General features: G+C 39.8%; 1 protein-coding gene across 1 annotated transcript in view; it reads right to left on the bottom strand.

Annotated features, from left to right (window-relative positions):
- LOC147573821 (uncharacterized) overlaps positions 1-14,455 on the bottom strand; it is a 31,599-nt gene extending 17,144 nt beyond the window's left edge. Inside the window, exons 1-3 of the mRNA XM_086688670.1 lie at positions 13,902-14,455; positions 10,582-10,708; positions 9,988-10,080 (exon numbers count right to left, since the gene is read on the bottom strand). Coding sequence (XP_086544796.1) covers positions 9,988-10,080; positions 10,582-10,708; positions 13,902-13,916 — 235 coding nt within the window. The 5' untranslated portion in view covers positions 13,917-14,455. The remainder of the gene's footprint in view (positions 1-9,987; positions 10,081-10,581; positions 10,709-13,901) is intronic.

Raw genomic sequence — 14,455 nt, 5'->3', positions numbered from 1 at the left:
CCAAGGACTCAAGAGATACTCAGATTTTCCACGATGGAGGGGTTAGTGCCCCTTATGCCTACACTGATGGAAGTGATATCCAGGTTTCAACTTTGGATTTTCCTCTCCATAAACACTCTGATTTAGAATCATGTCTGAAAAGTGGTATTGACTTACTGCATCCTGGGGTGAATTCTCTCATTTTATTTAGATTTGCCTTTTCATTCCATACTTTGCCAAATGTCTACATCTTAGTAAAGTTTTTATCCTTTATAAAGGCTTTGGTTTTTCCTGAGGTGTATATTAAAACCCAAAATACTTCCTCATTCATTACATTTCTAAGGTTTCTATCCAGTATGTTTTCTCTGATGCTGAGGAAGGGTTCAGTTCCAGGGAAAGAGGTTGCCAATATTCTTGACATTTGTAAGTTACCTCCCCAGGATGTATTATCTCATTTTGAACAGTTTTGCTTACAAACTAAGTGCTTCACCACATTCTCTACATTTGTAGGGTTTCATTCAGTGTACTCTCGCTGATGTTCAGAAATTTTGTAGTTGGGCTTAACAACTTTGCCGGGCGTGTGTGTGTGTGTTTATATATATTTAAATACATTTATTTAGCGTTCTCCCCAGTATGTACCTCCTTAGGTAGAAGCGTATTGAGTGGTAAAGACTTTGCCTCATTGTATAAATTTGTTAGATTTCTTCCCATTATGAAATACATCTCTGCTGTTGAGTTTCGAAGACTAGTTAAAAGCTGTCCAGAGTGATTATATTTGTAAGTCTTCTCTTCAGTGTGGATACAATCATGTACAATCAGATTTGAGCTTACATAGAAGACTTTTCCACATTTCTTAATCTTATACTGGTTTTCTGGAGATGGAGTTCTCTCATGTCTATTAACATTTCCCCTGGATTCATGTTTCTCCCACACTCAGTGCCTTGGTACCTTCTATCTCCACTATAAACACACAGTAATTACAGAAGCTAGAGGGCTCAACTCAAGGCTTTCCTAAGATCACAGCACACAAATACTTGCTCCAAATTAAGTCTTTTATTGTAACTATTGAACAGTGATGTATGGATTAAACCCTCCTGTGTTTATCAAAATCAGAGCCTTGGGAACAGGGGGATTACGTGTTGGTGGAAGTATAATGAACCCTCCAAACAGGGCTTCTCAAATCAATCACATTTAGAATTTTTATCTTCCTTTCCAAATGCCTAACTCTCAGAATATTTCAGGGAATGGCTAATCCAACTTTATATTTGAAATACTTCCAGTGACTATTTTCAGTATGGACGAGATGACTTTTCAGCATTTTGAAACGTCCTTCCAGAGAATATGTTTGTTTAAAAATGGATTTTTGACTACTGCTTCAAAGACACTGTTCTGCAAATAACTGACTTAAGGTGGGGTTTTCCCCAGAAGGTTTTCTATCCTTGATCTCTTCTAGCAGTAGCATTTCATTACAGATAATTGTTCCTGTTTGGTTATACCCATTATAGTAAACATTCTGCATTTCACTGCACCCCATCACCTTGCCCATTATCCCTTAAGTATAAATAGTCACGACCACGGTGTCCACTTCTTCCCATATCACTGTACCAAAGGACTCTTGTTGGTTTGTCTACCAACAAGCCTAGGGTGTTATGGAAAGATACAACTAACAGATACAAAAGCAGTCATCACACTTACTACACTGACATGCATATATGTAAGTACGGTAATGTGCAAAATACCCATGATAGGATACAACCAGCATGGAGAAATAGGAAGCACCAGGACTTTGCTCCTCATGAAGACAAAAATAGACCAAAGGACCTTTTTGAGGGCTCCAGAAGCCCAATAGGAGAATACAGCACACACAGTCAAGTACAAATGAAGAAGAGTCACATGGACACTTGCCTACAACAGCTGCTCACCCTCCCTGACACTCCATGGCAACACAGCGAGAAAAGTCTTCCCTCTGTTGAGGACAGAAACAAATATATGTTCGACGATCTGGTTTTTTCGCTGTCCTGAGGGGCTCCCTTCTGTCATTCATGACATGGAAATCAGAAGGAATGAAAGCATCCCCTGGATACTCTGTGTTGGCTGCTCAGACAGAAGGTGAGCATTTGTTCAAACACGGGAGAGACTACAGAGCTGAAGACAAACCGAGACAGGAAGGTATCACGGACTCTAAAAAGTAACCGCATTTCTAAACTTGGCAGTTACAGAAATTCAGACATGACAAATGCCCAGAACGTGTGTCACTGCCCCCAGAATTACTATATTTTGTGTTCCTCTTTACAAATCAAGTCCATCATCCAGGACCCAGAGGCTTCGTTTGTGTTGTTTTGTTATGTTTTTATGGTTTGTTTGGGTTGTTTTTGTTTGTTAATTACCAAATGTTACCCAACGATATCAAGGGATGCAAAGAAAGAGGAAATCACGTTCCAATTACAGGAACAAAATATATCTCCAAAACTGGTCCTAAATTAATAAAGTAGTATTAATTGCCTGACAAGGAATTCAAAATAACCACCATAAGGATGCTCATGGAGGAAGAAGAAAAATAGATAGGTAACTAAATGATAGCACGAAAACTATTCATGACCAAAATGTAAAGCCAAGGAAACAGAACATATCACCAGCAATGAACAAGAAATTGGGAGATGAAGAGTACAATTGCTGAATTTAAAAATACACTAAGGGGCCAACAACAGACTTGGTCAAGTAGAATAAAGAATCAGACAACCTAAAATACTCTTGTGTTCAATACCTGCTAAGAATCAAAGGACAGGGTCTATGGACTCATGGAATACCAACAAGTGATCCAATATGTACATTATGAGAACCCCTTAAGAGCGGGGAGGGAAAGGGGGCAAACCATTGACATGAAGAGCTGAAGTCTTGTATGTGGAAAGAAGAGACAATTGCAACAAGCTCAGTCAATTCACAGTAGGATAAATATCAAGACGTGAACACAGTGACACCTTATATTTAACCCTATCAAACTCACAGGCGAGAAGAGAATGTTGAACCAGCATGACAAAAGCAACTTGTCTCGTCCAAGAGAGCTCTTATACGATTAGTAGTGGGATGATTAGTAGATCTTATAGGAAGAAATGCCAGAGTATTTAACTATTGCAAGTTCAAAACATGTCCACTAAGAATACCCTACCTGGCCAAACTGTTTTCCATGAATGTAGAAATGGAGACTTTCCCAAGTAAAAACCAGTTTAAGTTTCCAAGTAGACCTGTCCTACAGGAAATATTAAGCAAATCCTTCTGGTTGAAATAAGAGGATTGTAACCAGTAACTAAAACCACATAAGAACATAAAGCTCTCTGCTAAATATAAAAAATACACAATTGGGGCGCCTGGGTGACTCAGCTGACTAAGTGACTGACTTCTGCTCAGGTCATGATCTCGAGGTCCATGAGTTCTACCCCCACGTCAGGCACTGTGTTGCCAGTCAGAGCCGAGAGTCTGCTTCGCATTCTGTGTGTCTGTCTCTTTCCGCCTTTCCCCCATTTGTGCTTTCTCTTTCTCTCTCAAAAATAAAAACACATTACAAAATCTAAAAAAACTACACTTTTAGAAACCTGTCGCATTGTAATGAGGTAGAACAAGTCATTTTAATTTCTGCTACAATACTTTTTTCAGTAAGAGTATAAAAAAATCAGGGGTGCCTGGGTGGCTCAGTCAGTTAAGCATCAAACTGAAGCGCAGATCATGATCTCGCCGCTCATGAGTTTGAGCCCCATATCGGGCTCTGTGCTATCAGAGCCTTCTTTCAATCCTCTGTCCCACTCTCTCTCTGACCCTTCACTGATCCTTTGCTCTAAATAAATAAAAAAAGAAACAAACTTAAAAAAAAAGAGTATAAAAATCATAAATGTAGGTAATAAAGTACTTATGAAAAGATAGAATTTGTGGCATCAGTAAGTTAAGGTGGGCACAGGGGTGGAGATGAAAAGTAGAATGATTGTGTATGCAACTTAGAGTATCAGTTTAAAATGAGTTTTTATACCTTGAAGTTGCTTTAAGTAATCTTTATTAAGCCACAAATACTACAGAGGACACACAAGTTAATGAGAATGGTGCCAAATCATGTCATGGGAATAGCACCACAATTAAGGATAAAAATTCTAAGTTTGACCCAAATCAACCACAAGAAAACATTTGGAAAGGTAACAAATACTTGGAGACTGAAGAACATCCTACTAAAGAATGAATGGGTTAACCAAAGAGTTAAGGAGGAAATTAAAAAGTATATGGAAGCCAATGAAAATGATAACACCACAACCCAAAACCTCTGGGGCATAGCAAAGGTGGTCATAAGAGGAAAGTTTATAGCAATCCAGGCATTCCTAAAGAAGGAAGAAAGATCTCAGATACACAACGTAGCCTTATGCCTTAAGGAGCTGGAAAAAGAACAGCAAATAAACCCCAAACCAGCAGAAGACAGGAAATAATAAAGATTAGAGCAGAAATTAATGCTACGAGAACAAAAAACAAGTAGAACAGATCAATGAAACCAGAAGCTGGTTCTTGGAAAGAATTAACAAAATTGATAAATCAGCCAGTTTGATCAAAAAGAAAAAGGAAGGGGGGCGCCTGGGTGGCGCAGTCGGTTAAGCGTCCGACTTCAGCCAGGTCACGATCTCGTGGTCCGTGAGTTCGAGCCCCGCGTCAGGCTCTGGGCTGATGGCTCGGAGCCTGGAGCCTGTTTCCGATTCTGTGTCTCCCTCTCTCTCTGCCCCTCCCCCGTTCATGCTCTGTCTCTCTCTGTCCCAAAAATAAATAAACAAACAAACAAAAAGAAAAAGGAAGGGACCCCAATAAATAAAATCAAGAATGAAGAGGAAAGATCACAACCAACACAGCACAAATAGGAACAATCATAAGAGAATATTATGAGCAATTATATGCCAATAAAATGGGCAATGTGGAAGAAATGGACAAATTCCTAGAAACATATACACTACCAAAACTCAAACAGGAAGAAATAGAAAATTTGAACCACACACATAACTAGTAAGGGAATCAAACTGGTAATCAAAAATCTCCCAAAAACCAAGAATCCATGGCCAGATGGCTTTCCAGGGGAATTCTACCAAACATTTAAGCAAGAGTTAACACCTATTCTCTTGAAGCTGCTCCAAAAGATAGATATGGAAGGAAAACTTCCAAACTCATTCTATGAAGCCACATTGCTTTGATTCCAAAATCAGAGAGAGACCCTACTAAACAGGAGAACTGTAGACCAATTTCCCTGATGAACATGGATGCAAAAATCCTCAAGAAGTTATTAGCCATCCAGCTCCAACAATACGTTAGAAAAATTATTCACCACAACCAAGTGGGATTTACACCTGGGATGCAGGGCTGGTTCAATATCTGCAAAACAAATAACGTGATTCATCACACCAATAAAAGAAAGGACAAGAACCATGCGATCCTCTCAATAAATGCAGAGAAAGCATTTGACAAAATACAGCATCCTTTTTTTGATAAAAAACCCTCAGGAAAGTAGGGATAGAAGGATCACACCTCGAGATCATAAAAGCCATATATGAATGACCCAATGCTAATATTATCCTCAATGGGGAAAAACTGAGAGCTTTCCCCCAAAGGTCAGGAATGAGACAGGGATGTCCACTCTCACCACTGTTATTCAACATAGTATTGGAAGACTTAGCCTCTGCAATCAGACAACAGAAAGAAATAAAAGGCATCCAAATAGACCAGGAGGAGGCCAAACTTTCTTTCACTCTTTGAATATGACATGACACTCTATATGGAAAACCCTAAAGATTCCACCAAAAATTGCTAGTACTGGTTCATGAATTCAGCAAAGTTGCAGGATATAAAATCAATGCACAGAAATCGGTTGCATTCTTATACATCAACAATGAAGCAACAGGAAGAGTAATCAAGGAATTGATCTCATTTACATTTGCAGCAAAAATCATAAAATACCTAGGAATAAATCTAACCAAAGAGGTGAAAAAGCTATACACTGAAAATCACTATAGAAAGCTTATGAAAAAAATTGAAGACGACACAAAAAAAAAGGAAAAAGATTTATGCTCCTGGATGGAAGAACAAATATTGTTAAAATGTCAATAGTACCCAAAGCAACCTACATATTCAATGCAATCTGTATCAAAATAACACCAGCATTCTTCACAGAGCTAGAACAAACAATCCTAAAATTTGTATGGAACCAGAAAAGACCCCAAAGAGCTAAAGCAATCTTGAAAAAGAAAACCAAAGCAGGAGCCATCAGAATCCCAGAGCTTCAAGCTATACTACAAAGCTGTAATCCTGAAGACAGTTTGGTAATGGCACAAGAACAGACATGCAGGTCAGTGGAACAGAATAGAGAACCCAGAAATGGACCCAGAAATGTATGGCCAACTAATCTTTGACAAAGCAGGAAAGAACATGCAATGGAATAAAGACTTTCTCTTCAGCAAGTGGTGCTGGGAAAACTGGACAGCGACATGCAGAAGAATGAACCTGGACCACTTTCTTACACCATACACAAAAATAAACTCAAATGGATGAAAGGCCTCAATGTAAGACAGGAAGCCATCAAAATCCTTGAGAAGAAAGTGGCAAAAACCTCTTTGATCTTGGCCACAATAACTTCTTACTCAACAGGTCTCTGGAGGCAAGGGAAACAAAAGCAAAAATGAACTACTGGGACCTTGTCAAAATAAAAACCTTCTGCACAGCGAAAGAAACAATCAGCAAAACTAAAAGGCAACCAACAGAATGGGAGATGATATTTGCAAATGACATATCAGATAAAGGGTTAGTATCCAAAATCTACAAAGAACTTATCAAACTCAACACCGAAAAAAACAAATAATCCAGTGAAGAAATGGGCAGAGACATGAATAGACACTTCTCCAAAGAAGACATCCAGATGGCCAATGGACACATGAAAAAATGCTCAACATCACTCATCATCAGGGAAATATGAATGAAAACCACCATGAGATACCACCTTACACCGGTCAGAATGGCTAATATTAACAACTCAGGCAACATCAGATGTTGGCAAGGATGCAGAGAAAGAGGATCTCTTTTGCATTGTTGGTGGGAATGCAAGCTGGTGCAGCCACTCTGGAAAACAGCATGGAGATTCCTCAAAAAACTAAAAATAGAACTACCCTATGACCCACCAATTGCACTACTAGGTATTTATCCAAGGGATACAGGTGTGCTGTTTTGAAGGGACACATGCACCCCAATGTTTACAGCAGCACTATCAACAATAGCCAAAGTATGGAAAGAGCCCAAATGTCCATTGATGGATGAATGGATAAAGAAGAAGTGGTATATCTATACAATGGAGTATTACTCGGCAATCAAAAAGAATGAAATCTTGCCATTTGCAACTACGTGGATAAAACTGGATGGTATTACACTAAGCGAAATTAGTCCGAGAAAGACAAATATCAAATGACGTCACTCATATGAGGACTTCAATAGACAAAACAGATGAACATAAAGGAAGGGAAACAAAAATAATATAAAAACAGGGAGGGGGACAAAGCATAAGAGACTCATAAATATGGAGAACAGACAGAGGGTTACTGGAGGGAGTGTTGAAGGGGGTGGGCTAAGTGGGTAAGGGGCATTAAGGAATCTACTCGTGAAATCATTGTTGCAATATACGCTAACTAATTTGAATGTAAGTAAAAAAAAATAAAATTCAAATAAACTATAAGAAAAAAATCCTCATAATAAAAGTTATGGAATAAAAGTTGTTAATTAATTAATTTTTTTTGAGAGAGAGAGCAGGGGAAGGGCAGGAGGAGAGGGAGAGAGAATCCCAAGCAGGTTCCATTCTCAGCTCATAGCCTGACATGGGACTCAATCGCATGACCCTGAGTTCATGACCTGAACCCAATTCAAGACACAGACGTTTAACAGACTGAGTCACCCAGGTACTCTGGAGATATAGAATGTTGGACAATTACTTTCAATTCATAAAAGTGATTCTCTCATGCAAGGAGAATATAAAGTCACCAATAAATATAAGATGAAATTAATGGTCTATTATGACAACTGACCAAGACATTAGTTGTCTATTATTATGACAATTCACCGAGACATGATAAAACATTCACTGACCACTAACAAAAGAAAGAGAGAGATATGATGAGTCCCAAATTATGTATGGGTCATATTTATACAAAGAAGTACATACATAATTTTACTGGTAAAAGGCATGGCTGATTCATACTTGACTTCAACTCACATGGTCTTAAAATGTACTTGATGAACACTGACATCCTGTAACAAGATATACAAGTAAATGAAACTACAACGAACTCATGTGTGGAATGTTGCATCCAAAAGAAAGCACATTATTATAGAATGCAAAGCCAGAATCAGACAAAATATAACTCCAACCAGTCTACATAAAAGAAATAGATTAATCCTTTTAAAGGAAATGTACTATGTAACTATAATTTTAAACTGCAACCACGGACCCATGAAAAAGAAGCTTTTGAATTGTCATGTCTTCATTGGCAGTTCACAGGAAAGATATCCATTAAAATCAACTACTGAAAAATTTTACAAATAAGCACGTAAAAGACATTAAAAAGGAATTATTTTCTTAAGATATTCCTCTTCTTACACAGAGTGTAGGGTATAATCCATTCTTTAGAACCAAGCTGACTAAAAAAAACCTTTCTAAATCAACAAACACTACCAAAGTTGGAATATATAGTGACAATCACTTCATAATCAAATAAATATTTGGGATGAACTTCAGATACATGCTGAGGAAAGTGGGAGAATAATCTCGTGATTAATTTTTCCTGAGGTAAGATTACATTTATGAAGAATCCTTTTTTATTTCTTTAATATGGACTTAAGTGTTTATTTACATCAATTCCTTTTGTTTTTAAAGTTTATTTATTACTGAGAGAGATCACACAAACAGTGGAGGGGCAAAGGGAGAGGGGACAGATGATCTAGAGCAGGCTCCACATGGACAGCAGACAGACCCATGCTAGCTTCCAATTCCCCAACTGTGAGATCATGAACTGAGCCCAAGTCCAATGTTCAATTGACTGAGCCACTCAGGCACCCTCTACCTCATTTCCTATAAGGCACATACCCAGGTCATAGAGAACTTTTGATTTAAAAAATCAGAGATGCGTCTCATATACAAGTTTTTAGAAAGTGAAGACACATATGAAAAAGCACAGGAACTTTCAACTATACAAAATTATAAAATAATGCAATTACTAGGAAATAAAGGTAATGATGGAAACTTTATTATAGGCTGTGGGTTCTAACTTGTAAATGTTCTAGCTCCCTTATGGCATTAATATATAGGTAATTATGAAACACATAGATACATTAAATTATTTCACCATTGAGCAGTGGAACACAGAGTGGATTTTTCAAATTTTAGTTACTACAAAGACACATAAACTTTTGATGTGAAATAAAGGATTAGATTTTCTCATTTGAGGGAGGTGTTCTGTGATCTTATGAAATTACTGAGCCTCAATTTTGCACACTTAAGATTAAATCCTCTGTAACTTTGGAAATCCTAAACCAGAAAACATGAGATCTCTGTCTCCAGTGTTCTCAAGACTTCTGCCTCAAACCCAATGGGCCCACCACTACCCTCACACACTTATCGCAAGCAGCAAAACAGAATTTAGAAATGACTTAGCATAGAGTTCCTCAGAAATACAGAGAGATCTTCTAGGGCTCTCACAGCAATGGAGAAGCTCTCAGATTATGGAGGTCCTCACCATGGATATGATGGACCTTCCCTGGAGCTGAAGGAGACTCTTCGGAGAATCAAAGACATGATGTGTCAGAGAGCAGATGTCCCTCTGTGAGAGGGAAAGACATAAAACTCGGCTTTGCAAGTGAATTTCCATTCAAGGAGAGCTATCTGAACAACATTGTAAGATCCATCTTCCTCCTTCACATTTGGACCTCACCTGTGTCGTGTGCATCACTCCCACCTACCTGGGTGTGAGGCTACTGTCTCTTTTCTCTTCACACCCCACAGCTCCTTCTTTTGCTCCAGAACGATGACCAGGTCTGGTTTTGACACAAGACCTGTTTATCAGAACGAAGGAATATAATTATTGCTGGAGTTTCTACCTTTTGACCTGGTAATGTACTCAGCAGACAACAAGGGACATGGGAGAATTCTAAAAAATGATTTCCCAAACACTGTTGCACAAGAAAAAGTCCCTTTACAACATGCAGGAGGACTTTCAAACATTCACATCATGACCTGCCTTCCAAGTGCTACCAATACAATAAGGAGTAAAAGTTGGAGTTTAAGATGTGGGCCATACCGTCTTATGCCACTCAATGTTTAGAATTGCCATTTATCTACAAAAATGATGATGGTACCTTTAAAAGATAGGAGGCTAAAGCTGAAAGGGAAATATCATGAAGATATTTCTCTATGTCTACAAATCCCCATTTCTATCCCTTGCTGCAGGGATCTGAATCCCAGTCATATAAAGGGGGAGCTTCCAAGAGAGACTCTTCAAGGGAAGGAACAAAACCCGAGCGGGGTTTGGGAAATCTAGAAGGAGATATCCTCACCCAAGAAGAGGAGGTGTCCATAGGTCTCTAACATCACATCTCTGTACAGTTCCCTCTGACTGTGATTCAGGCATCCCCACTCCTCCTCAGAGAACTCGATGGTCACGTCCCTGAAGGTCAGCAGTGTCTGCAATAAAAACCACAGTTATGAAGTGGCCATTGGCAGAGTTCATAATGGTACCTAAGATGCAAGAGGGAGTTAATGTCACCAGCTAGACTCCAAGAGTTGTTCTTCACCGCTTACCTACTTGTACCCACGGACCATACTCCACCATTTTACTTCACCTCTTTTTTCTACCTTATCTTTTACTTCTGGCAAAACACCCTATGGGCAGAGTCTCCTGTCATGGAAACAGAAAACATACAGCAAAATGTAACGACCGCCCTAAGGAAGAGCTTGGGCAGGCCGACTTTGCGCTTAACCCCCGACTCATACCTATGCAGATGGACGACTGGGTTAACTCATGGAGTGAGGACAGTTACCTTGACCCCCTGTAATACCAAAATCTCCACCCAAGGGGGAGCACAAACCTCATTTACATAACACATAGCGTATGTACGGAAGTGTTTTCCTAAGGCATGTGTGCCACCTTATGCCCAGTTCAGAGAAAATGACATGGCTCCACTTCCTAAGTGTCCACCCAAATCTTAAATAAAAGGAAATAATCATGCCCCTCCCTCTTGCTCTGTGCAACTCTCCTTTGGAAGTTATTCCCTCTGATCTGCTTATTGGCTGCAAATCAAGGTTCCTGTGTGTGACGACCTCACGTGCTGCACTTTCTATCTAGGACTCTATTATATTTGAGGATTTTAACACACAAACATGTCAAGTATGTGAATCTTGTTTTCATTTTCTGAAAATATAAAGCATCACCACCTGGTGATGAGACTCTTTTGGTGGCAGAACATCCAGGGGACAGATGACTCTTTCTACTCATAGAAACTCCCACGTGTCATCAACTCTAAAGACAGCTGCCTTGCCTTTCCAACTCCTACTAAATTCTCAACTGGCCAACCTCCACTCATCGGTAGGAACTGATTCAGCAGGAAGAAGCTACTGAAGAGGAGACCTTCCATCTTTAACAACCTTAAAGATGTAAGGCTGTAATTCGTTCACGTGGGGAAATGTAGCTTCAATTAAATTTCCTTACACCTTGGAGCCAATGATAGGCACCTGAGACATGCAGGATATGCCCTTCCTCAAGGAATCATAGGTGCTTTCATGCCTCAATGTTTAATTTTTATTAAATACTTGAAACAGGCAGAGTATGACTTTCCTTTATCAATGGGCTTCAAGGTAAGTGTAAGGAAATTTAATTGAAGCTACATTTGTTTTGGCTTGGTTCTCCTCACCAGAAACTACAAGCAAAGAGAAACCCAGAAGAAAGAAGTTTCCAGCTGAAATGTGATGCTTCTGCACATCACTCAGTAAATCTAAGATCCTTAGCAAAGATGGGGGGGGGGGGAAAGATCAACGTTATTGGGGAGAAATCTGGCAGAGTGAACCAGGCCAGTTAAAGAAGTGAACACGAAGTGTAAGGAAACAAATTGGTATCAGTGCCTAAGACATACCAAAGGACACATGATCCCTGGTGTGTTCTGTTGGCCCCCAAACAGTAAATCTGATTGTCAGTCTAATTATGAGAGAATACAGTGGATTTATACAAACTTCAGTCACATATGCTTTCAGTAGAGGCTGCTTTGAGGCAAACAGGCTTGAGCACCAGATTGTAGAGGAGTCCACAGGGCCCACCTGGCTGAAGAGAGGCAGGCCCAACAGGTGACCTACCTTAAAATATCTATAGGCCCTAACGAACTAACAAATGGGTACTTACAACCCATTTGTAACCCATTACAACCCAGGCAGAATTACCACATGAGGGAAAATTCCATAAGTTACCATACATACACATCTCCCCCCTGCAAAATTAGCCCCAAGTCACTGCCTCAAGGCAGGAGCCTCTCCTCTGCTGTCCTTCCCACCACTCCCTTGAGATGTGTTCATAAATCTAATGTCTTATTCTGCCACACGTGAATTATTTTCACCACTGATGCCCTCGGCTTCCATAGGATCAACGACCCGTATTTGGGAGCCCCATCTGAATGGGAGAAACACCACTTTTAGATGGCTGTTTCCCTGTCCTGTAATGTCTAGTATATTTTTTTCTTTTTTTTTGAAGTTTATTTATTTATTTATTTATTTATTTATTTATTTATTTATTTTTAATATATGAAATTTATTGTCAAATTGGTTTCTATACAACACCCAGTGCTCATCCCAAAAGGTGCCCTCCTCAATACCCATCACCCACCCTCTCCTCCCTCCCACCCCCCATCAGCCCTCAGTTTGTTCTCAGTTTTTAACAGTCTCTTATGCTTTGGCTCTCTCCCACTCTAACCTCTTTTTTTTTTTTTTCCTTCCTCTCCCCCATGGGTTCCTGTTAAGTTTCTCAGGATCCACATAAGAGTGAAACCATATGGTATCTGTCTTTCTCTGTATGGCTTATTTCACTTAGCATCACACTCTCCAGTTCCATCCATGTTGCTACAAAAGACCATATTTCATTTTTTCTCATTGCCACGTAGTATGTCTAGTATATTTTAAACAGATTATCTTTTCCACATTTTACACCAAGACTGTTTCCCCACCCCCCCGATTTTTTAACTTTCAAGTTATTCAGGCCTCATATCCATCCTGTGTTTTTTTGCATTTATTATTTGGTACAAAAAGGTCGTTTTATTATAACACAAAGAGAGGACCTGTGGGCACCAAGATCCACAGTGGGGTTGTGAAGAGTGATTATGCAGCCGGGGGAGGGAAAGGTAAAAGGGAGGTCTCCAGAAGGATTCCCATATGCTTAAGAGGACTCCTAAGATACTGGGGGCCTTGTATTTTTCATTTTCTTCATCCTGCTCTACAGAGAGGTACTAAATGGGGAACTAAAGGGGAACAGGTCTCTTCGACTGAAATCCCAACACCAGACCCCATCAGCAACAGGAATCTTGGACTCAACACCTTCCCCTTTGGGTCTGTACTAAAGGGATTATTTGCAATAGTTGCAGGACTTTACCTCAAAGTGACAAGTGTTGACATCCTAGTGAAAGCCTTGTTCGAGAATACAGAGAAGATTCCTGCTTATAGGGGGGAAGAGTTCTAAAGACCTAACCTTGAGTATCGTTCCTGAGAAGGTTGTAAAGCTTTGGTGAAAACATAAGGCAGAAACACCAAACACAGAGAAATCAACATTTGCGATTTCTAAATGCATGGAATTTTAGGGGGAAAAGATGACACGGCCTCCGACCTGGAACACCAGGCTTACCTGAGAGCTGGCCATTTCTTCTTCTTTCCCCTCGTCCTCTAGATTTGTTTCTCAGAAGATATCGGTGGAGAAATCACACATGCATCAGGAGAAAATGCCCTTAAAGGCACCAACAGAACGTCTTCAAAAGAAAAGTGCTCACTGGCAGGCGCGACCTTGAAATGCAGAAGGACAAAACTTCCTAGTTTTTTGTGTCAGGAGCTTTTCAGAAATGGAGACTACGTACTTGGAGCCCAATCTCTGAGTTTTCCTTCTATAGTTCCAGTGGCCTCCACTCCCTCAGACACCCACAAATTCTGCTACAGCATAGGAAGGGTGTGCTGCGCAGACCTAATCCTCTGACACTCATGTAGACGAGACCCCATTACCTCTCCTTGAGCAAAAGCCTGCACTCAAATCTCATAAATTAATGGGAAGCCTTGCCAACTGACTCTGGCCTCAGGGAGAATCACCTGGAACACTTAATTAAGTCAACACTGTTGTTTCCAACCACACCAATTGACAGAATCTGAGGAGGGGGGAAACAGCAATGGTTGGTTTGAAAAATCCACACA

Source organism: Puma concolor, chromosome E2 (genome assembly GCF_028749965.1).
Source record: "Puma concolor isolate L17-30 chromosome E2, mPumCon1.1.hap2, whole genome shotgun sequence".
Taxonomy (NCBI): Eukaryota; Metazoa; Chordata; class Mammalia; order Carnivora; family Felidae; genus Puma; species Puma concolor.
This window is presented reverse-complemented; position numbering and strand designations above follow the sequence as displayed.